The 23,752-nt window shown below is 44.0% G+C and overlaps 1 protein-coding gene and 1 pseudogene across 3 annotated transcripts in view; one reads left to right on the top strand and one right to left on the bottom strand.

Annotated features, from left to right (window-relative positions):
* The window catches only part of MGST2 (microsomal glutathione S-transferase 2), a 37,831-nt gene extending 14,412 nt beyond the window's left edge, over positions 1-23,419 (bottom strand). For 2 of the 3 annotated variants that reach the window (XR_238042.3, XM_010813752.4), the window contains exons 1-2: positions 23,250-23,419; positions 16,966-17,065 (exon numbers count right to left, since the gene is read on the bottom strand). Coding sequence is in view for 2 of the 3 variants with exons in the window: in XM_010813752.4 (XP_010812054.1) it covers positions 16,966-17,065; positions 23,250-23,307 (158 nt within the window). In the remaining variant the exon portion in view is untranslated. 3 annotated transcript variants of the gene reach the window in all.
* Positions 17,459-18,863, top strand: LOC101903840 (ribosomal biogenesis factor-like; annotated as a pseudogene).
* Positions 23,420-23,752: the final 333 nt, after the last annotated feature.

Here is a 23,752-nt window from a genome sequence, read left to right on the forward strand (position 1 = left end):
TTGATTTAAAAACCAGGACAATCCCAGCTAAATTGTCCTGGTTTGCCTGGAACTAAGGGATTTCCTGGGACACAGAAACAGGAGTGATAAAATTGGGGAAGTCCCGGGCAAACTGGAAAGAGTTGGTCACCCTAGAGGATGGGCTGATGGAGTCTGTGGAGATTGAATGGTCAAAGCCACTGCAAGTTCTCATGGTCCATCCCCAGCTCCAAGGGGTTCTGGACCTGGGACCTCAGGACACATGACCACTGCAGATTGCTGCCTGGACCCAAGGGCTGGGAACAATGAACATAGATCTGAAGTAAGGACTGTTTGGGCCCTGTCTCCATCATCATGTGTAGTTACTACAAAGCTCACCACATATTTGGTTCTGGCACAGTGCCTAAAACCCCAGTCTCTGACTTTTTCAAACTGCACAACCCTGATCAAATAAAAATATCCACATGTCCTGCAAGAGCAGAGAGCGCTGGCTGACAACAAGGATGGTACAACGTTGGTGCTATGTGGTAGCTGCCTGGTCAAGGATACACTTTCCAGCTTCCTGGGATTTTGATGGGGCCACTTCTTGCCAATGGAAAGAAATTAAAATAAAATATATCACTCCTGAGCCAGATGGCCAAGTAGATGGTATGCCAAGCCCCCTTGCCCCACACACTGGTTGAAGAGAGAGAACTCTTGAGCACCTGGACAGAGACAAAACCCTTGGATGGAAGAAGCCTTGGCCCCTAAATGACCATGTGCAAAGCCACCCAACCAGGAACACCCATGGAGGCTTTGACAGTGAGCAAGACATAAAGTTCCATTGTATTAAACCACTGGGAATATGGGACTGATCCACCAGCACAGCTAATACATTCGACTGGAAAAGAGTATCACACATATTATAAAACACATAGAAATTAAAAGATGGTATTTTAAGAGCAAATATAAATAGGAGCTCCAATATTTTCCTCACTCCCACAGCAGATCCCTTACTGCGCCCCCTCAGTGTATATACATTACTTGGGAAATCTCTGGCCTCAAACACTTCTGAATATTTCTGCTGTTTGAGAGATTTCTCATGAACACTCAATGTGAATCTTTGCCTATGACAAACTTGTTCCTAGAAAAATCTGAACCATTTGCAAAGGGGAAAACTTGAACAGTCAAGAGAACACTTCTAATTCCATGCTTACAATGTGTGTGTCTTAGTCACTCAGTCATGCCTGACTCTGCAACCCTGTGGACTGTAGCCCACCAGGCTCCTCTATCCGTGGGATTGTCCAGACAAGCATACTGGAGGGGGTTGCCATGCCCTTCTCTAGGGGATCTTCCCAACCCAGGGAGCAAACCCAGGTCTCCCACATTGTGGGCAGATTCTTTACCATCTGAGTCACAAGGGAAGCCCTTATGCTTAAAGTATTTTTATTTTAAAAAATAAAAGGCAGACAAGGCAACTTAAAGGCGGCTTCCCTCGTTCAAGATTTTTGCTGCTCCTCTTTATCCTTCTTTCGTTTTGATGACTTGTTCTGAAACTTCAGTAGGTTGCACACTGCCATAAGCTACTTGCGCTATTAATAGATGATCCAGCCTGGCAATGGCACCCCACTCCAGTACTCTTGCCTGGAAAATCCCATGGATGGAGGAGCCTGGTGGGCTACAGTCCATGGGGTCGCTAAGAGTCGGACATGACTGAGCGACTTCACTTTCACTTTTCACTTTCATGCATTGGAGAAGGAAATGGCAACCCACTCCAGTGTTCTTGCCTGGAGAATCCCAGGGACAGGGGAGCCTGGTGGGCTGCCATCTATGGGGTTGCACAGAGTCAGACACGACTGAAGCGACTGAGCAGCAGCAGCAGCCTTGATCTGCTGGCTTTTGACCACAGCAACAGGTCAATATGCTCAGAAAAGATTTGGGAATGAGAGGTTGTCAGAGATATCTTTTTATCTAGACCTATAACTATCTAAATTGTCCCTTGTCAAGTAACTGTTGATACGGGGACCCCAGAGGGAGACTGTTGCTGATGGAAGCAGGGCATGAATCCTACCATCCCTTCAGTGCTGCTGCTGCCAAGGAACAGCATGGGGAGATGCGGAGGTGAGGCTTGCATTTCAACCAAACTCTAGCTGCCGCTTATCCCTTGGGGCTTCCCTTGTGGCTCAGCTGGTAAAGAATCGGCCTGCTATGAGGGAGACAAGGGTTTGATCCCTGGGTTGGGAAGATCCCCTGGAGAAGGGAAAGGCTACCCACAGTATTCTGGCCTGGAAAATTCCATGGACTGTATAATCCATGGGGTCACAAAGAGTCGGACATGACTGAGCAGCTTTCACTTTCTCTTCCTCTGACTGCCTGAGAATCACCCAGCTTGTGGGACAGAAGCTGTTTGTCTGCTGGTAGTATGGACTAAATGTTTGTGTCTTTCCAAAGATTACATGCTGAAGCTCTAAACCCCTAGGGTGCTGTATTTGAAGTAAGAAAGTAATTAAAGTTAAATGAGGTCCAAAAGGGGGCATCCTGATTCAATGGGATTGCTGTCCTTATAAGAAGAAACACCAGAGAGCTCTCTGACACCAGCAGACTCTCTCCCTCTCGCTCGCTCTCTCTAATAAAGAAAGGCCATGTGAGGACACATCAAGCCAAGAGAAGAAAGCTCTCAGCAGAAACAGCAGCAGCCAGAACCTCAATCTTAGACGTGCAGCCTCCATCACTGTAAAAAATAAATACCTGTTACTGAAGCCACCCAGGCTGTGGCATTTTGTTTTACCATGGCCCCTGGTGACAAATACAGGTAGGCTTTAGAGGAGGATGGAGTTTGAAAAGCTCCTCATGTAGTCATTCTCTCATCTCGGAGATCTCGAGCCCTTTCTAACTCAGTGGATAAGTACAGCTTGTGCTTTCAGCTAATGTCTAAGATCAGTACACTTCTAAGGAGGATGGAAGTGTGTTTATTGCCTATTATGTATCATTTTTGTCATTCCTACCAAAGAGCTGACTCATTACTAAAATCTTATTGTTACAGAATATTTGAAAAATTACTATTTTGTGATTTTCCTTTTTCCCATGGTTTTTAGACAAGCATTATAGTCAATAATTTTAGTTTCTAAATTTCAGGATTAGAATTCAAAGTGACTACAAGAAGTTAATAAAATGGCAAAAAAAAAAAAAAGACAGAACTGTAACCGAGTATAAAAAGAATAATATTTCTAAAGAATTCTCAGGTTCATGATGATTGGGTTTACTCTTGTCTTATGGCCAGTTAATCTGGGAATAGGAACTGAATAATTCAGCATTTAAGCAAATAGTGGTATATATAAGATGGAAGTAAGAGGTAATTCTTCCACCTTATGCTGAACTGATGGAATCATTGCTGGAATACTACATACGTTCCTAGGCTCCAGGTTTAGAAACTGAAAATTTTTTCAGTCTAAAGAGAACAACCAAATTTTTTAATGATTGAAAAAAAGCTGAATTTGTGCTACTTAGCTTCAAAATATAGAAGATGAAAGACATTTAATAATGATCCTTGAGTGTATGAAAAAGAATGAGGTCATCAGCAGCTGTTCTTCTCTTCCAGTGAGGATAGAATCAGAGGAAATATATTTAAATTACAAGATTAATTTATTATTTGGATCTACTTTTTAGATTTAGAAAAGCCTTTAATCTAAAGGGATCAAGGTGCTCAAATTAGACTAGAAAGACTTTTCTAAGCTTAGCAATAACATGAAGAAATGGCCCTTGGTGAAATTATAGTTGCTATTTTCACAGTTTCAAAGAATGTATTCTGGCAAAAGGCTGCAAAACTCTAGAGTCACCCCGAAGGCCCTCCCTAGAGGAAGGGAAGAGGAAATGAAGGGGGTCTCTAGAGAAGGGGTTAGTAACTGGCCGAGCGACTCGGGTAAACTGGCTCCATAAGAATCATCTCTACTTGACAAATATTCAATCTGAGGTGACCCTCGGACAGGAAACAGGCACTTCAGGGGTAGTCAGAGTAGTTGCTATGAGATGTTGTCAAGGTCCACTCAAAGAAAGACTTAGTCATAATTCTTCTTGGCTACACTTAGGGCAAAGCAGCAAGAGGAAGAGTGGGAGAAAGGCAGCATTTCTGTTACTGACGAGGCCATGAGACCTTCAAGGGAGAAAATCAAATTTGTGAAAACTGTGTGAACAAACATAGAACCAGAATTGGCCCAAGAATTTAACCTGCTGAAAATCCAACACCAACAGGAAGTTCTCAGATCATGAAAGACAAAGTGGGAAGATGCAGAATTTCCTCCCTTGATCATTTTATAAATAGTATCTCCCAAAATTCAAACATTAATATATTACTGTCAAAAATTTAGCCTATCCATATTCTCTTACCAGCTTCCCTGGTGGCTCAGTTGGTAAAGAATCCACCTGTAATGCAAGAGACTGGCTGCAATGCAGGAGACCTGGGTTTGATCCCTGGGTTGGGAAGATCCCCCGGAGAAGGAAATGGCACCCCTCTGCAGTATTCTTGCCTGGAGAATCCCATGGACAGAGGAGCCTGGTGGGCTACAGTCCATGGGGTTGCAAGAACTGAACATGACTGAGCGACTAAACCACTACTACTATACTCACTATTTTTCTATGAATCAACTTTTAAAAATTTATTTATTTTTAATTGAAGGAAAACTGCTTTACAATATGTTGGTTTCTGCCATACTTCTCAACATTTTTACTCAAACAAATGAGGAAAAAATTAAATCGTTCCCATTTGTGATAGTGATGTAAGAATACCACTTTATAAATAAAAGATAAGTATAAAAACAAATTAAGTATGAAATAATAAGTAATTGTATGAAAATTAAAAGTTGTCAGATTCTCATTAGATGCTGTTAACTGCTTGAGAACCCCATGAACAGTATGAAAAGGCAAAAAGATATGACACTGAAAGATGAACTCCCCAGGTTGGTAGGTACCCAATATGCTACTGGAGAAGAGTGGAAAAATAACTCCAGAAAGAATGAAGAGACAGAACCAAAGCAAAAACAACACCCAGTTGTGGATGTGATGAGTGATGAAAGTAAAGTCTGATGCTGTAAAGAGCAATACTGCACAGGAACCTGGAATGTTAGGTCCATGAATCAAGGCAAATTGGAAGTAGTCAAACAGGAGATGGCACGAGTGAACATTGACATTTTAGGAATCAGTGAACTAAAATGGACTGGAATGGGTGAATTTGACTCAGATGACCATTATATCTACTACTGTAGTAGTAGGCAAGAATCCCTTCGAAGAAATGGAGTAGCCATCATAGTCAACAAAAGAGTCCAAAATACAGTACTTGAATGCAGTCTCAAAAATGACAGGATGATCTCTATCCATGTCCAGGGCAAACCATTCAATATCACAGTAATCCAAGTCTAGGCCGCGACGAGTAATGACGAAGAAGCTGAAGCTGAACACCTATGTTCAGCTATGAATGTCTATGAAGGTAGGTCTATGAAGACCTACAAGGCCTTCTAGAACTAACACCCAAAAAAGATATCCACTTCATTATAGGGGACTGGAATGCAAAAGTAGGAAGTCAAGAGCTTCCTGGAGTAACAGGAAAATTTGGCCTTGGAGTACAAAATGAAGCAGGTCAGAAGCTAACAGAGTTTTGCCAAGAGAATGCACTGGTCATAGCAAACATCCTCTTCACACAAGAGAAGACACAACACAAGAGAAGACTCTACACATGGACATCACCAGATGGTCAATCCCCAAATCAGATTGATTATATTCTTTGCAACCAAAGATGGAGAAGCTCTATACAGTCAGCAAAAACAAGACCACGAGCTCACTGTGGCTCAGATCATGAAATCCTTATTGCAAAATTCAGACAAATTGAAGAAAGTAGGGAAAACCACTAGACCATTCAGGTATGACCTAAATCAAACCCCTTACGATTATACAGTGGAAGTGAGAAATAGATTCAAGGGATTAGGTCTGATAGACAGAGTGCCTGATGAACTATGGATGGAGATTTGTAACACTGTACAGGAGGCAGCGATCAAGACCATCCCCAAGAAAAAGAAATGCAAAAAGGCAAAACAGTTGTCTGACGAGACCTTACAAATAGCCGAGAAAAGAAGAGAAGCTAAAGGCAAAGGAGAAAAGGAAAGATATAAGCATCTGAATGCAGAGTTCCAAAGAATTGCAAGGAGAGATAAGAAAGCCTTCCTCAGCAATCGATGCAAAGAAACAGAGGAAAACAATAGAATGGGAAAGACTGGAGATCTCTTCAAGAAACTGAGAGATACCAAGGGAACATTTCATGCAAAGATAAGCACAATAAAGAATGGAAATGGTATGGACCTAACAGAAGCAGAAGATACTAAGAAGAGGTGGCAAGAATACACAGAAAGTGAAAGTGAAAGTGAAGTCGCTCAGTCGTGTCCGACTCTTTGCGACCCCATGGACTGCAGCCTACCAGGCTCCTCCGTCCTTGGGATTTTCCTGGCAAGAGTGCTGGAGTGGATTGCCAAAATACACAGAAGAAGTGTACAAAAAAGATCTTCATGACCCAGATAACCACAGTGCTGTGATCACTCACCTAGAGCCAGACATCCTGGAATGCAAAGTCAAGTGGGCCTTAGGAAGCATCACTACAAACAAAGCTAGTGGAGGTGATGGAATTCCAGTTGAGCTATATCAAATCCTGAAAGATGATGCTGTGAAAGTGCTGCAGTCAATAGGCCAGCAAATCTGGAAAACTCAGCAGTGGCCACAGGACTGGAAAAGGTCAGTTTTCATTCCAATCCCAAAGAAAGGCAATGCCAAAGAATGTTCAGACTACTGCATAATTGCACTCATCTCACATGCTAGCAAAGCATGCTCAAAATTCTCCAAGCCAGGTTTCAACAATACGTGAACTGTGAACTTCCAGATGCTCAAGCTGGATTTAGAAAAGGCAAAGGAACCAGAGATCAAATTGCCAACATCCACTGGATCATCGAAAAAGCAAGAGAGTTCCAGAAAAACATCTATTTCTGCTTTATTGACTATGCCAAAGCCTTTGACTGTGTGGATCACAACAAACTGTGGGAAATTCTGAAAGAGATGGGAATACCAGACCACCTGACCTGCCTCCTGAGAAATCTGTACGCAGGTCAAGAAGCAACAGTTAGAACTGGACGTGGAACAACGGACTGATTCCAAATAGAGAAAGCAGTACATCAAGGCTGTATATTGTCACCCTGCGTATTTAACTTATATGCAGAGTACATCATGCGAAATGCCAGGCTGGATGAAGCACAACCTGGAATCAAGATCACCAGGAAAAATATCGATAACCTCAGATATTCAGATGATACGACCCTTATGGCAGAAAGCGAAGAACTAAAGAGCCTCTTGATGAAAGTAAAAGAGGAGAGTGAAAAAGTTGGCTTAAAGCTCAACATTCAGAAAACAAAGATCATGGCACCCGAGCCCATCACTTCATGGCAAATAGATGGGGAAACAGTGGAAACAGTGGCAGACTTTGTTTTTTGGCCTCCAAAATCACCGCAGATGGTGACTGCAGCCATGAAATTAAAAGACGCTTGCTCCTTGGAAGAAAAGCTATGACCAACCTAGGCAGCAGATTAAGAAGCAGAGACATTGCTTTGCCAACAAAGGTCCATCTAGTCAAAGCTATGGTCTTTCCAGTAGTCATGTATGGATGTGAGAGTTGGACTATAAAGAAAGCTGAGCGCTGAAGAATTGATACTTTTGAACTGTGGTGTTGGAGAAGACCCTTGAGAGTCCCTTAGACAGCAAGGAGATCCAGCCAGTCAATCCTAAAGGAACTCAGTCCTGAATATTCATTGGAAGTCCTGAATATTCATTGGAAGCTAAAGCTGAAACTCCAATAATTTGGCCACCTGATGCGAAAAACCAACTCACTGGAAAAGACCCTATGCTGGGAAAGATTGAAGGCAGGAGGAGAAGGGGATGACAGAGGATGAGATGGTTGGATGGCATCACCAACATGATTGACATGAGTTTGAGTAGGTTCTGGGAGTTGGTGATGGACAGGGAAGCCTGGCGTGCTGCAGTCCATGGGGTCGCAAAGAGTTGGACACGACCGAGTGACTGAACTGACTGACTGAGCATAAGACCCTTTTTCTGCTGAGTGGGGGAAATGGCTGTCCAGAAGGGGTCAGGAACACGTCATGAGGACTTCCTGCTAAAATGGCAGACTGAACCCATGTTTATTTCTTCTCCCTCCTGAAACCTCACTAACATGCCAATTAAGGAATCAAAAAACAGATATAAAATCTTCAAGAATAGGGAGCATGGGAGCAAACACAGGGAAGAGCAGCTGAGTGGGCTGGTGTAGAAAGTGAACTAAGAGCCTGCAGGAGAAAGAACCAACGAGGACTGAGATAATCTTTGTCCCAGGATCCCAGAGGCTCAGGAAGTGGGGCCCAAGTCCCTTGGAGGTCAAAGGCCAAAACAGAAGAACTGGCTGAAAGACTGTAGAAGGTGGGCTTCGGTTCCCCTCCACCTGAGACCCACCCCCACTGCTCCATCACAGGAGTTGTTGTTCAGCCGCTAAGTTGCATCTGACTCTTTGTGACCGCATGGACTGCAGCACAACAGGCTTCCCTGTCCTCCACCATCTCCTGGAGTTTGCTCAAACTCACGTCCATTGAGTCACTGATGCCATCCAACCATCTGATCCTCTGTTGTCCCCTTGTCCTCTTGCCCTTAATCTTTTGCAGGATTCAGGAAGATTATTGCCTGGAGAAACTGAACCAGGGATTCTCCGGGCATTCCCAGGAACAGCGGAAGGTGGGGATGAAGCTCTGTGTTGATCATGGTGCAAATTCATATACTGTACCATGGAAGAAGTGTCCTTCCTTCACCAGCCACACTGTCAGACTGCTAGCAGGCAAGCCAATTATACCCACCCTCCCCTGTCACCCCATAGTCCCTCCTCCCCCTAAGGAAGGTTAAGGGTTTTCTTCCGAAGAGAAAATAAATGGTCCCATAAAGATGACCTACAGATACTGACATCTGGGGTTCCCCCCAAGAAGAAAGCTGCCTCGTGACCCGTCAACCTTTAGTGAAGCTGCACACTCAGTAAGCCCTGCCCATGCACACAGAGCCTCCAGCTCACTCCCAAGTGAACTGAATTGCATAGACAGCCAGTCAAGAGTGACCTGACATTTGAGTAAGGCCTCTAGGATCTCTTTTGCTTGGATCACTTGGCTGGACCCTTGTTTTCTTGGCCTCATCAGGCCAGAGCACACCAGGTTCAGTCCTTGGTCCTCTCCTCTTCATTATCTACACCCACTCCCTTAAAGATGTCATCCAGTGTCCTGATTTGAAATCATCTTCATGTGCCAATGACTCCTGAATTTATATTTCCAGCTCTCTGCTACAATGCAGATAGGTATGTCCAACTATCTACTCTCTATGTCTGCTTGGATGTGTAAGCAACAATGTATTAGCCAGTTGATGACGCAATAAAAAATGACCCATACAGCTTAGTAGAGCATTATGTCTAACGCCTCTCTACGGCTGCCGCATTAAGTCTCATCTGGTGTTTCCCCCAAAACAGCTCCTCCTGCAGCCCTCTCTCTCTTAGTTCATCACAAGTCCATCCTTTAGGATGCTCAGGCCAAAACTCTGAAAGCTGCTCTTGACTCTTCTCACACTCCATATTTGTCATTTCAGGAAATCCTATTGGCTCTACCCTCAAAATATACCCAGCATCTGTCATATCTCATCATCTCTACTCTATCTTCCTGATTCAAGTCACTGTCACCCTTTGCCTGAATCTTTGCAGTAGCTTCCTAACTGAATTTCCTGCATCTACCAATGCCTGAGATAGTCTTGGCAAAACAAAGAGATCCTTTTAAAATATAAGTTAGTCTTCTGCTTAAAACCCTGTAGTGACTTTCCACTTCACTTAAAAAAGCCAAAGTCCTAGCCCTGGCCTTCAGTGGATGCCTGGCCTGGCCATCCATCACCTCTCTGGCTTTCCCTCTGACCACTCTCTGCTGCCTCCCTCTCTCAGCCGCACTAACTTCCTTGCTAACCCACCAGACACATTCCCACTTAGAGGCTTTGCATTGGCTATTTCTTCTGTCTCAAAAGCATCTTCCCTACATGTTAACATGGCTAACTCCTTCACGTGCTTAAGTCTTTGCTCAAGTGCCACCTTATCAGTCAGGTCTACACTGTCCACCCTATTCAAATTGCAACCCACCCCAGCAACCCACACCCATGTGTCCATGCGATGCTTTTTCTTGTATTTCTTAACACTTACCACTCTCTTGCACAATATATTCTTTTCTTAAGTTACTATCTCTTAATTGTTTATTTTCTGTCTTCCTTGGCTATAAGGTAAACTTCAGAAGGGCAAGGATCTTTGTCTAAGTATCATATCCCAAGCTACTAAAACAGTACCTAATACATAGAGGTGCTTGAAAGATACTTAATGAGTGAATAACAAATAAAAATTAAAGACAACAGCCAAAATAGACAAATAAGAAGGAACTTGGAAGAAACAGTAATGATAAAGGAAAACTTTTTTAAACAATATCATTAAAATCCTCAGATATAAGAGAATAAACTGCATCTATGAAACAAGAAAGGAATGATGTAACTGCAATAACAACAAGAACTAAAGGTCAAAGGATAAAAATTAATCCTTAAGAATTAAATTCATATCTGAATTTTTTTTGAAATCAATTAAGAGTTGGAAGTTCGAGAAATTCCCAGAAAGAATAAAAGCATAAGAAGATGACAACCTCAAGATAAAAGAAAACTAAAGGAACCGTCCAGGAGGTCAACTTACAACTTATATATATTTTAAGAATGAAAGAATGGGAAAAGAAGATGACAAAATTTAGGGGTAAATAATATTAAAGAATATTCAAGAACAGAAGGGCATGAGTTTTCAGGCTACGAAGAGTCTCCTCTAGGGTTCAGTATAAGGGCTTTCCTAGTGGCTCAGGTGGTAAATTATCTGCCTGCAACATGGGAGACTGGGGTTCGATCCCTGGTTCAGGAAGATCCTCTGGAGAAGGGAATGGCAACCCACTTCAGTATTCTTGCCTAGAGAATTCCATGGACAGAGGAGCCTTAAGGGCTACAGTCCATGGGGTCACAAAGAGTCAGACATGACTGAGCAACCAACTGTGAAGAAAAATACCTCTGGCTGAGTCAGCACAGCACCATAACCTCTCAGGACAGGGATCAGGTCAAGACCTTCAAGTTTCTACAGTTTCCAAACAAAGGATCAGAACAGCACAGAGCACCTCAACAACAGCCATGGAAATCAGATAACAGTGAAACAAGGTTTTTGAAATTCTGAGGGTAAGGATTTTTTTTTTAAGGTAAGGATTTTTAACATAGAAATATATGCCTAACAAAGTCATCAATCAACTATGAGGCAGAATAAAAGCATATTCAGAAATGTCAAGACCTACCATTTCCCTTCTCTCAGAAAGTGCCTAAAGGGTATACTCCACCAAAATGAGAAATAAAAGATAAATAGCCTAATAGGAAATCCAGGAAACGGGGGATCCAAATCAGTAGTGTGCATGCTAAGTCACTTTAGTCGTGTCTGACTCTTTGCGAGTCTACGGACTGTAGCCCGCCAGGCTCCTGTGTCCGTGGGATTCTCTAGGCAAGAACACTAGAGTGGGTTGCCATGCCCTCCTCCAGGGGATCTTCCCAACCCAGGGACAGAACCAGTGTCTCTAACGTCTCTTGCATTGGCAGGCGGGTTCTTTACCACTAGTGCCACCTGGGAAGCCCCCAAATCAGTAGAGTACAAGGGAAGTTCCTAGGACAATGACAGGAAATCCTGGGGTGACAGCTACGTAACAGACCTAAAGTGTAACCTCCAGATTGGAGCAGAAAAATGGAAGATTCAAGCAGAAATGACTCTAAGCACAGATTCAAGCACAAATGACTCAAAAAAAAAACCAAAAAAAAAAACCCAACCACTCCAAGGTATTACTAGCTTACTTGATGTATTTAAATGTATTAGAGGATTTTCAGCTCTGTTAAAGATATGAAGATGAAACTAAGCAAGCAAATAAAGAGGCAAATATTAACCCCACATAAACAAAAAACTACACAAGAAGGAAAGGTAATCATAGTAAACTACTTGATTCAGCTTTGAACATTATCTACTTAATCACAATAACATAAACATTGACTATGGATTTAACTCGATGAAGTGATATAACTTTACAGAAAGGATGAGGTGAGGAAAAGAAGAATCAGAGGAGCATGGAATTTTTTCTTCCACAAAAGGAAGTCAATTGATAATATCTAAAATTTCTGACAAAACGACAGAATGATCTCTGTTCGTTTCCAAGGCAAACCATTCAATATCACAGTAATCCAAGTCTATGCCCCAACCAGTAACACTGAAGAAGCTGAAGTTGAATGGTTCTATGAAGACCTACAAGACCTTTTAGAACTAACACCCCAAATAGATGTCCTTTTCATTATAGGGGACTGGAATGCAAAAGTAGGAAGTCAAGAAACACCTGAAGTAACAGGCAAAGTTGGCCTTGGAATATGCAATGAAGCAGGACAAAGACTAATAGAGTTTTGCCAAGAAAATGTACTGGTCATAACAAACACCCTCTTCCAACAACACAAGAGAAGACTCTATACATGGACATCACCAGATGGTCAACATCAAAATCAGATTGATTATATTCTTTGCAGCCAGAGATGGAGAAGCTCTATACAGTCAGCAAAAACAAGACCAGGAGCTGACTGTGGCTCAGACCATGAACTCCTTATTGCCAAATTCAGACTTAAATTGAAGAAAGTAGGGAAAACCACTAGACCATTCAGGTATGACCTAAACCAAATCCCTTATGATTATACAGTGGAAGTGAGAAATAGATTTAAGGGCCTAGATCTGATAGATAGAGTGCCTGATGAGCTATGGAATGAGGTTCGTGACATTGTACAGGAGACAGGGATCAAGACCATCCCCATGGAAAAGAAATGCAAAAAAGCAAAATGGCTGTCTGGGGAGGCCTTACAAATAGGGGTGAAAAGAAGAGAAGCGAAAAGCAAAGGAGAAAAGGAAAGATATAAACATCTGAATGCAGAGTTCCAAAGAATAGCAAGAAGAGATAAGAAAGCCTTCTTCAGTGATCAATGCAAAGAAATAGAGGAAAACAACCAAATGGGAAAGACTAGGGATCTCTTCAAGAAAATCAGAGATATCAAAGGAACATTTCATGCAAAGATGGGCTTGATTGATAAAGGACAGAAATGGTATGGACCTAACAGAAGCAGAAGATATTAAGAAGAGATGGCAAGAATACACAGAAGAACTGTACAAAAAAGATCTTCACGACCCAGATAATCACAATGGTGTGATCACTCACCTAGAGCCAGACATCCTGGAATGTGAAGTCAAGTGGGCCTTAGAAAGCATCACTACGAACAAAGCTAGTGGAGGTGATGGAATTCCAGTGGAGCTATTTCAAATCCTGAAAGATGATGCTGTGAAAGTGCTGCATTCAATATGCCAGCAAATTTGGAAAACTCAGCAGTGGCCACAGCACTAGAAAAGGTCAGTTTTTATTCCAATCCCAAAGAAAGGCAATGCCAAAGAATGCTCAAACTACCGCACAATTACACTCATCTCACATGCTAGTAAAGTAATGCTCAAAATTCTCCAAGCCAGGCTTCAGTAGTACGTGAACTGGGAACTTCCTGATGTTCAAGCTGGATTTAGAAAAGGCAAAGGAACCAGAGATCAAATTGCCAACATCCACCAGATCGTTGAAAAAGCAAGAGAGTACCAGAAAAACATCTATTTCTGCTTTATTGACTAAGCCAAAGCCTTTGACTGTGTGGATCACAATAAACTGTGAAAGAGATGGGAATACCAGACCACCTGATCTGCCTCTTGAGAAATTTGTATGCAGGTCAGGAAGCAACGGTTAGAACTGGACATGGAACAACAGACTGGTTCCAAATAGGAAAAGGAGTACGTCAAGGCTGTATATTGTCACCTTGCTTATTTAACTTATATGCAGAGTACATCATGAGAAACACTGGACTGGAAGAAACACAAGCTGGAATCAAGATTGCCGGGAGAAATATCAGTAACCTCAGATACGCAGATGACACCACTCTTATGGCAGAAAGTGAAGAGGAACTCAAAAGCCTCTTGATAAAAGTGAAAGTGGAGGGTGAAAAAGTTGGCCTAAAGCTCAGCATTCAGAAAACGAAGATCATGGTATCCGGTCCCATCACTTCATGAGAAATAGATGGGGAAACAGTGGAAACAGTGTCAGACTTTATTTTTCTGGGCTCCAAAATCACTAAAGATGGTGACTACAGCCATGAAATTCAAAGATGCTTACTCCTTGGAAGGAAAGTTATGACCAACCTAGATAGCATATTGAAAAGCAGAGACATTACTTTGCCAACAAAGGTTCGTCTAGTCAAGGCAATGGTTTTTCCTGTGGTCATGTATGGATGTGAGAGTTGGACTGTGAAGAAAGCTGAGCGCCGAAGAATTGATGCTTTTGAACTGTGGTGTTGGAGAAGACTCCTGAGAGTCCCTTGGACTGTAAGGAGATCCAACCAGTCCATTCTGAAGGAGATCTTCAGATCTCCTGGGATTTCTTTAGAAGGAATGATGCTAAAGCTGGAACTCCAGTACTTTGGCCACCTCATGCGAAGAGTTGACTCATTGGAAAAGACTCTGATGCTGGGAGGGATTGGGGGCAAGAGGAGAAGGGGACGACAGAGGATGAGATGGCTGGATGGCATTATTGACTCGATGGACGTGAGTCTGAGTGAACTCCGGGAGTTGGTGATGGACAGGGAAGCCTGGCGTGCTGCGATTCATGGGGTTGGACACGACTGAGCGACTGATCTGAACTGAAAATTTCTGAGTCAATAAATAGCAGTGAACACATAGTATTCAGAAATATGGAAATAAATACCAAAAGTAGTAAAAAAAAAAAAAAAGGAAAAAAGTGCTAATGGCTGTCTCTGTGCATGGATTGGGGGTAAGAAGAATTATTTCTTGTTATAAGGTTTGTAACCTCACTTTATCTTCAGACTACAAACATGTATTACCTTGCTAAAAAAAATAAATATTACTTTTGGGATGTGGGACATATCAGCACCAAATCCGTACTCTCCACTTGATATAAAGATTCAAAGGTAATGGAAATGACTTCCTTATCATGTGGTTCAATGTTATTTAAAATCATACTTTGGGTATAAAATTTCAGCCATGTTAGATTAATAACTAACTCTAGTGGAGAAGGCAATGGCACCCCACTCCACTCCTCTTGCCTGGAAAATCCTATGGACGGAGGAGCCTGGTGGGCTTCAGTCTATGGGGTCGCTGAGGGTCGGACACAACTGAGCGACTTCACTTTCACTTTTCCCTTTCATGCATTGGAGAAGGAAATGGCAACCCACTCCAGTGTTCTTGCCTGGAGAATCCCAGGGACGGTGGAGCCTGGTGGGCTGCCGTCTGGGGACACGACTGAAGCGACTTAGCAGCAGCAGCAGTAGAAATCTAGAGTTGTACACCATTGTACCTTTAGTCAACAGTAATGTATGATATACTCAACGTTTTGCTAACAGGGTAGAGCTCATGTTACACATTATTACCAGATTAAAAAAAAATGTAAGCATGTCTATGCACCTCTTATACTACCAGTGGTATTCATCATATTTTTAAGCCTAGGGAATAGTGTGTACCATCCTCGTTGGAGCAATTTGATGGACAAGAGACCAATGTTGTCAGCTCAAGGGCCTAGTCTGACCCAAACTGATTCAAGACACAATAAAAAGCCTGAATAATTCCATTACTGCTACTGCTAAGTCGCTTCAGTCGTGTGCTGCCGTCTATGAGATGCGAATCCCTGGGATTCTCCAGGCAAGAACACTGGAGTGGGTTGCCATTTCCTTCTCCAATGCATGAAAGGGAAAAGTGAAAGTGAAGTCGCTCAGTCGTGTCCTACCCTCAGCGACCCCATGGACTGCAGCCTTCCAGGCTCCGCCATCCATGGGATTTTCCAGGCAAGAGTACTGGAGTGGGGTGCCATTGCCTTCTCCAGAATAATTCCATTATCATTATACAAATCAAATCTCATAGTTTAAATTTTTTTCACACACAAAAAAAATCAGGTCTAGATCACTTTATAGGCAAATTCTAACAACTTTGAAGGAATACACTCTTCCAATCTTATTCAAATTCTTTGAGAAAATAATTCTCTCATTCATTCTGTGAAACTAGTATAATCTTGATATGAAAATAAACAAGGACCATACAAAAAAAAGAAAAATTATAGTCCAACCTCAGTTATGAACAAAGATGAAAATTCCCAAAGTATTAACAAAAGAGCCACTCAGTGCATAAATGGTGAAATATGCAACAGTTTTAAAAGCACTTGGTTGGGGGAATTAAATATAAAGGGAGACCTGGCATCTTGCATCAGGCAGAGTCATGGTGGAACATTCTGTGTGGATCTGAAAACACAAGGAGCGCAAGATGATTTTAAAAAAACACTATGAATACAATGAAATAGCTTCCTTATTACTACGGGTTTCTGGGTTCAGGAAATGGTCCGTTGGCAGAGGATAATACTGACTTGCCTCTGCTTCAAAGTGGATAAGAAGAAATAAAGATTTTAGATGGAAAATGGACAGCATAACTAATCCAACATGAGGCTACTGAACTCTCAGGGGGACCCCTCCAGGCTCTTGGACCAAACTGCCATGTTTAGAGACATACAGCAGTCCCTCCTCCAAGATTCCAGCCTTTTCTATGAATGGATCCTCTGAATTTGTACTATGGGTGGGTGGAAACTCCATGCACTGATTACTTCAAGCCTCAAGTATCCTGAGAAGGGTCTTGGCCGTAAAGAGTAGCTTGTTATAATGGGGTATCTTCTCTGCGCATCTTTCCCCTAATTAGGAATTGTGTGTATGTGGCAGGTCCATATTCCAGAAGGGAAAAGCATTACTCACTGTGCACGAAATATTCTCTCAAAATCTGGCGACCCAGAGACTGATGGGGGCGTAACTTTGTATTTTGATCTCGCCTTTCCTACCTGCATAGCAAAATAACCTGCAAGTAAAAAGGAATGAACGTTAAAAATGTGGCACATCATCATTTATTAGTAAAATGCACTATATACCTATTAAAATGTCTAAAATTTAAAAAGTCAGATCGTACCAACTGAAAAAGACAGACAGCTGAGGATGCAAAAGCAACTGAAATTCTCATACATCACTGGCAGGAATGTAAAATGGTACAACCGCCTTGGAAAACCATTTGGAATTTTTTAGTTAGACATATATTGACCATATGATTCAGTCAGTCCACGACTCGACATTTTCCCAAGAGAAATGAAATCATAGAAACACCTGTACACAAATGTTCATAATAGCTTTATTTGTAATAGCTAAAAATTAGGAACAACTTGCTGACAATTAACTTTATATGTCAACAAGGCTAACCATGGTGCCCAGTTGTTTGGTCAACACCAGTTCAGATACTGCTGTGAAGATAATTTTTCAGAGGTGATGAACATTTACATCCGTAGACTTTGAATAAAGCAAATTTTCCTGCCTACTGTGCATGGGCCTTACCCATTCAGTTGAAGGCCCTAAGGAAAAAGCTTGAGGTCCCCCACAGTGGAAGAGAATTTTGCCTTCCTTTGGACCAAGACTGCAATATCAGTTCCTTTTTTCTTTCTGCCACACCATGAGGTATGTGGGATCTTAATTCCTCGACCAGGGATCAAACCCATGTCCCCTGCATTGGAGCACGGATTCTTAACTACTGGATCACAAAGGAAGTCCCAGCAACGCCAATTCTTGTTGCAATATCCCGTCTTGCAACAGACCCTGCAAATTTCAGACTTTCTAGCCCCAACTCTTATAAGAGCCAATCTTTTAAAACAGATGTGTGAGAGTGTGTATGTGTACCCTATTGGTTCTGTTTCTCTGGAGAACCCTAACATAAATGTCTATCAACAAGTGAGTGGATAAACAATTTGTGGTATATCCATACAATAAGATACCACTCAACAATAAAAAGTAATGAACTAGTAATAAACAAAACAACATGGGTGAATCTCAGAACAGTTACGCAGAATGAGGCGCGTGCAGACAGCATCACCTGGAACTTGAGCAGCTGCACAAGAATCTGAGAGTGGCCAAGGACAAGCTAAGACAGCAGGAGTCCAGGCATGTATTCCACACAGTCAGCCAAAAAAGCTTTCAGGTTAAAGATAAAGCAAAACTAGTTACCAAGATCTTAAGGAGATAAACACTGTGAATGATGAGAAAGTTAACAGAGTGAATAAAACTTTTGTGGATATACAAAAGGAAGTTGCACACACGTCTCCAAGGGCCTTTCTCTTGAACCTCTGCAGAAACAGCTGATTCCTCAGCAAGGTCATGAAAACAAGCCAGTTAATGTCGATGAAGCTACAAGTTTGATGGCGCAAGTGTAATACGCTGGTAATGCATCAAATTCCCCCAAATGAATGTTTAAATGTTTTATAGCAAAAAAATTATGCTGAATGAAAGAGGCAAGACCCCACCCCCTCAAAAAAAGGTACTACTGTATAAGATTATTTGTATCAAATTCTCAGGAATGCAAATGAATTTGCAGTGACATAAAGCAGATCAGTAATTGCCTGGAGATGAGGAGGGCGGAAGGTGAGGGGGGTCAAGAAAACGGGGACGATGGTTCCCTAAATGACTCAGTTTCCCCATTATGAAATAATTATGATTTTCTCACCCTTCATTTGCTGCATGGAAAATGCATTAGGTTATTAAGCCCTGATGCCTGGAATCACCTGCCTCTGATGATCAGTTCTGTGACCCTCTTTCCTTTAGACCTACACTTCCTCCTTGTCGACAGCTCTCACCTCTTGTCCTCTCTCTCTCTCTTTTTACCCCTGAACTGACTTCTGGGGTCTTTTTTTCTCTTCAGATTATTTCCTCCAGATTATTTCAGTTTCTCATTAGTTTTCTCCAACACTATACTGGCCTCCCTTACTTCAGTACCTCAATATCCCTTTCCTACCTGCTAATGTTTTAAAAATAATTTCCTTTTCCACACTAAGTGTGCAGCTTCAGTGTCTCACTGTGTGACAGTCTTAGGGACCACGTGTTTCCTCCTGACACATGGTACTATCTCCTCTCCAACAAGAAGTCAGTAAGTATTGGACCTGGTCAAGTAAGGCTCTCACAGCTGGCCACTCCCCTTCCCCTTCATTCCCCTCAGAATAACCCTATAGCTTCTAAGTCCTGACAACCCTTCAAATAAAGGGTTGATCAGGACTTTAAAGCTATAGCTGAACATCTAAGTGTGTCGACACTTAGGACTGGTATCTTTCTCATTCAAACTGTAGTCATATCATTGAAGTCTAGGAGAGCAGAGTAAAAATAAGAGTGGGGTTGGGCATTAATGGTGTCCGACTCTGAGCTAAGCCTTGTGAAGCTATCATAAATCTGGAGAGACCAAGGCTCATGGCATCAGCTGGAAATCTATCTATGGAGGAGAAAACTGAGACTTGGCCATCCTGGACCTTATTACTGGTGCTTTTAACTCAGTCCAAAACCTCAGAGAAAATAGGAGTCAAGGCTCTTTGTTTCCACGTGTAAAATGGAAACAAGGAAAGAAGTGTGCTCCTAGATTTATCTATCAGCAATCGCTTCCCTATGGCTCAGAAGGTAAAGAATCTGCCTGCAATATGGGAGACCTGAAGTCGATCCCTAGGTTGGGAAGATCCCCTGGAGGAGAGCATGGCAACCCACTCCAGTATTCTTGCCAGGAGAATGCCATGGACAGAGGAGCCTGGCGGGTTACAGTCCATGGGGTTGAAAAGCCCCGCCCGCCCTCAGGAAGGAGGACCCTGTTGCAGCAGCTGCAGTCCCAGGGGGTCTCATGTCAGGGCCTTCAGAGAGACCATGGCTGTCACTGAGCAACATGACAAGGGTGAAAAGGCTATTTCACCCCTTTTTCTGGAGCGCCTCCGTTTCTTCCCCTTCCCATGAGTTGATTAAAAGCTACTGAAAATGAGCTCCTTTGGCTTTGACTGTCTTTTCCCTTCCCTCGCTCTCTCCAGGGGGCCGCATGTGTGCTGGGGAAAGTGATCAAGACCTCCTGTCCTGCGCTGCCGGCCACAGCCGGACTCCTGCTGCTGCCTCTCAATCCAGCAGAAACTCCTCTCTGTGGGGAAGCAGCCAAGGAAACGACCACGCTGAGTGCCAACTCTGGGCCAAGTACCCTGGTGGGCACTCCCTACCAGTGTCCTGTCTAGCCCTCTTTGCTGAAGACACTGAAGGACAGGATTTCCTGGCCAAGGGCACCCAGCTTGTAAGTGGCTGGACCGGAGGATGTGAGTCTGCCTGTTTTCAAGCCTTCCGCTGCTTCTACTACAGCACAGCGGTGTCCCATCTCCATAAACACCAGACTTCTGCTAAGCAACGAGTTCTGGTTCTTCATGCCAACTCCCTCTCTCCCTTCCTCCTTTTTCTCTCTCCCACCCCTCACTTGTCCACCGTCATTAAACATTCCCAGTCCACCACCAACTACCACTGGCCCAGTCTCCTCTTCCCAGCCAGCTGCCTGAACTTCACACTGCAATTCACACTGTCCCTGGCACCCACCAGCAAACGGAGCCCCTCTGTGGGGAAGGCAGAGGCTGAGTCAGCCTGGGGACACCCGTGGACCTGCCCCTGTGCCCCCTTCAGCGCTGGGACCTGGGCACGCGCGGGGTGGACAGTGCCTACGTGTGGGTGGCTCTATGTGAACCAGAGGGTCAGCACAGGGAGCTTCAGACCTAAGTGATACTTAGTTGGCAATGAGCATTCTACTTTACTGCAGAAAAGAGGTTAATCAAACCACAAACTGTGTGTCTTAGGTATAATGTTTTCATAAATTCACAAAAACAGACTTGCTGGCAAGTTTTCCCGTTGAGTGTGCGTGCAGGCTGGACTGTGTCCTAAACCAGTGTGCCTCTGGTGCCCAGGGCGGAGCAGCCCACAGCTCCGCCCCATTTCCTGGTACAAGCACACTGGGGGAAATTAACAAACGTGCACTTGATAAAAAAGTCTTGCTCGGCCAAGGCTCAGACACTTTCCCCCAATTTGCATGCCAAGGAAGCACACGCCTAAAATAATAGGAATTGAGCAAAAGTGACCCCAGAGGAGAAAAAGCCTCTATTCAACCAGGCGATCAGGATACTGAATAATCCTAATGGGAAGGCGCTTTAAAATTTAGAATGAATTGCTTAATCTGAAGCTCATATTTTTGCAGGAACTTTTTTTTTTTTTTTTGTACCTGATAATCATACCTGCCCTAGTCAGCTTATTTAGGAAACACAGGGTTCAAGAAATCACAGCCATGATTTGCAAGCAAGGTACAATGTTCCCTTTGGAACACTCCTAATTAATATTTAGAGCCCATTTGGCCCAGGTTCAAAGAGGGCTGTGGGTTGTAACCACAGATGATGCAGACTCTCTGGGCTTGGAGGGCCCACCATGGCCCCAGAGGGAGAACTTAGGGAGAACTAACCCCTAGAATGTTCTAAATCTCTGCCTGTCTCCTGATGACCCTGAGTGCTCTGCAGAGCCCACAGGCCATCAGGAAGTGAGTACAAACCGCAAACCCTCCCCACTCCCTCTAACACACACACACACACACACACGCACACCAGGACACTTAAAAACCCCAAACCCTCTCCCCTCCCTGTAGCGCACACACATACACACAAACACACACTAGGAAGCTTACAAACCCAAACCCTCCCCTCTCCCTGTAACACACACACACACACACACACCAGGACGCTTACAAACCCAAACCCTCCCCACTCCCTCTAACACACACACACACATACATGCACACCAGGACACTTACAAACCCCAAACCCTCTCCCCTCCCTGTAGTGCACACACATACACACAAACACACACTAGGAAGCTTACAAACCCAAACCCTCCCCACTCCCTGTAACACACACACACACACACGCCAGGACGCTTACAAACCCAAACCCTCCCCACTCCCTGTAACACACATACACACACACACACACCCACACCCCAGGACACTTACAAACCCAAACCCTCCCCTCTCCCTGTAACACACAACATACACACACACACACCAGGACGCTTACAAACCCAAACCCTCCCCGCTCCCTGTAATACACATACACAAACACACACACGCACACACATGCACACCAGGACACTTACAAACCCCAAACCTTCTCCCCTCCCTGTAGCGCACACACATACACACAAACACACACTAGGAAGCTTTCAAACCCAAACCCTCCCCCCTCACTGTAACACACACACACACACACACACCCCAGGACACTTACAAACCCAAACCCCCCCCCCTGTAACACACACACACACCAGGACACTTACAAACCCAAACCCTCCCCCCTCCCTGTAACACACATACACACACACACACACACCCCAGGACACTTACAAACCCAAACCCTCCCCACTCCCTGTAACACACACACACACACACACACACACCCCAGGACACTTACAAACCCAAACCCTCCCCACTCCCTCTAACACACACACACACACACACACACCCCAGGACACTTACAAACCCAAACCCTCCCCCCTCCCTGTAACACACATACACACACACACACACCAGGACGCTTACAAACCCAAACCCTCCCCTTCACTGTAACACACACACACACCAGGACACTTACAAACCCAAATCCTCCCCCCTCCCTGTAACACACACACACACACACACACACCAGGACGCTTACAAACCCAAACCCTCCCCTTCACTGTAACACACACACACACCAGGACACTTACAAACCCAAATCCTCCCCCCTCCCTGTAACACACACACACACACACACACACCCCAGGACACTTACAAACCCAAACCCTCCCCACTCCCTCTAACACACACACACACACACACACACCCCAGGACACTTACAAACCCAAACCCTCCCCCCTCCCTGTAACACACATACACACACACACACACCAGGACGCTTACAAACCCAAACCCTCCCCTTCACTGTAACACACACACACCCCAGGACACTTACAAACCCAAACCCTCCCCCCTCCCTGTAACACACATACACACACACACACACCAGGACGCTTACAAACCCAAACCCTCCCCGTCCCTGTAACACACACACACCAGGACGCTTACAAACCCAAACCCTCCGGCTCCCTGTAACACACACACACACACCAGCCCACTTCAGAACGCTTACTTTGCTGACAGGCTGAGAGGACAGAGAGTGCAGCCAGCAATATCGAATTCCCTGCCATCTTTCCCAGGGAATGTTCTGGTTCACAGAACTATTTGCAGAATAGTTCCTGTTAGGGGAAGAGCGACTTTTGATTTGGCAACGCTGACCTGCCTTATAGGTTCATCTGAGCTGAGAAAGGAAGAGGGGGGGAAAAAAACGGAGGTTCAAACTGGCTGCGTGACCTTTGCTCTGGAAGAGGAATTAGGAAGGCAGGCGGGTCCAGGCTGTCAATCAAAGAGCAAAGATCTTCACCTGGATCCGGCGCGGCTTCCCAAACCTGTTTCTCGTCCCCTGAGCTCAGACCTCTGCCTTTAGCCCTCAAGCAGCAGCAGCAGTACCTTGAGTCAAACCACCTTCTCGGCCAATTCAAAAACAATTCCCAGTCCCTCTCTTTCAACCTCTGGGCCCCTTGGTCCCCTCCCTGGCTCCAAGGCCTTTCTAAGATCGTTCACACCTCCTGTGGA

This window comes from Bos taurus, chromosome 17 (assembly GCF_002263795.3).
Source record: "Bos taurus isolate L1 Dominette 01449 registration number 42190680 breed Hereford chromosome 17, ARS-UCD2.0, whole genome shotgun sequence".
Taxonomy (NCBI): domain Eukaryota; kingdom Metazoa; phylum Chordata; class Mammalia; order Artiodactyla; family Bovidae; genus Bos; species Bos taurus.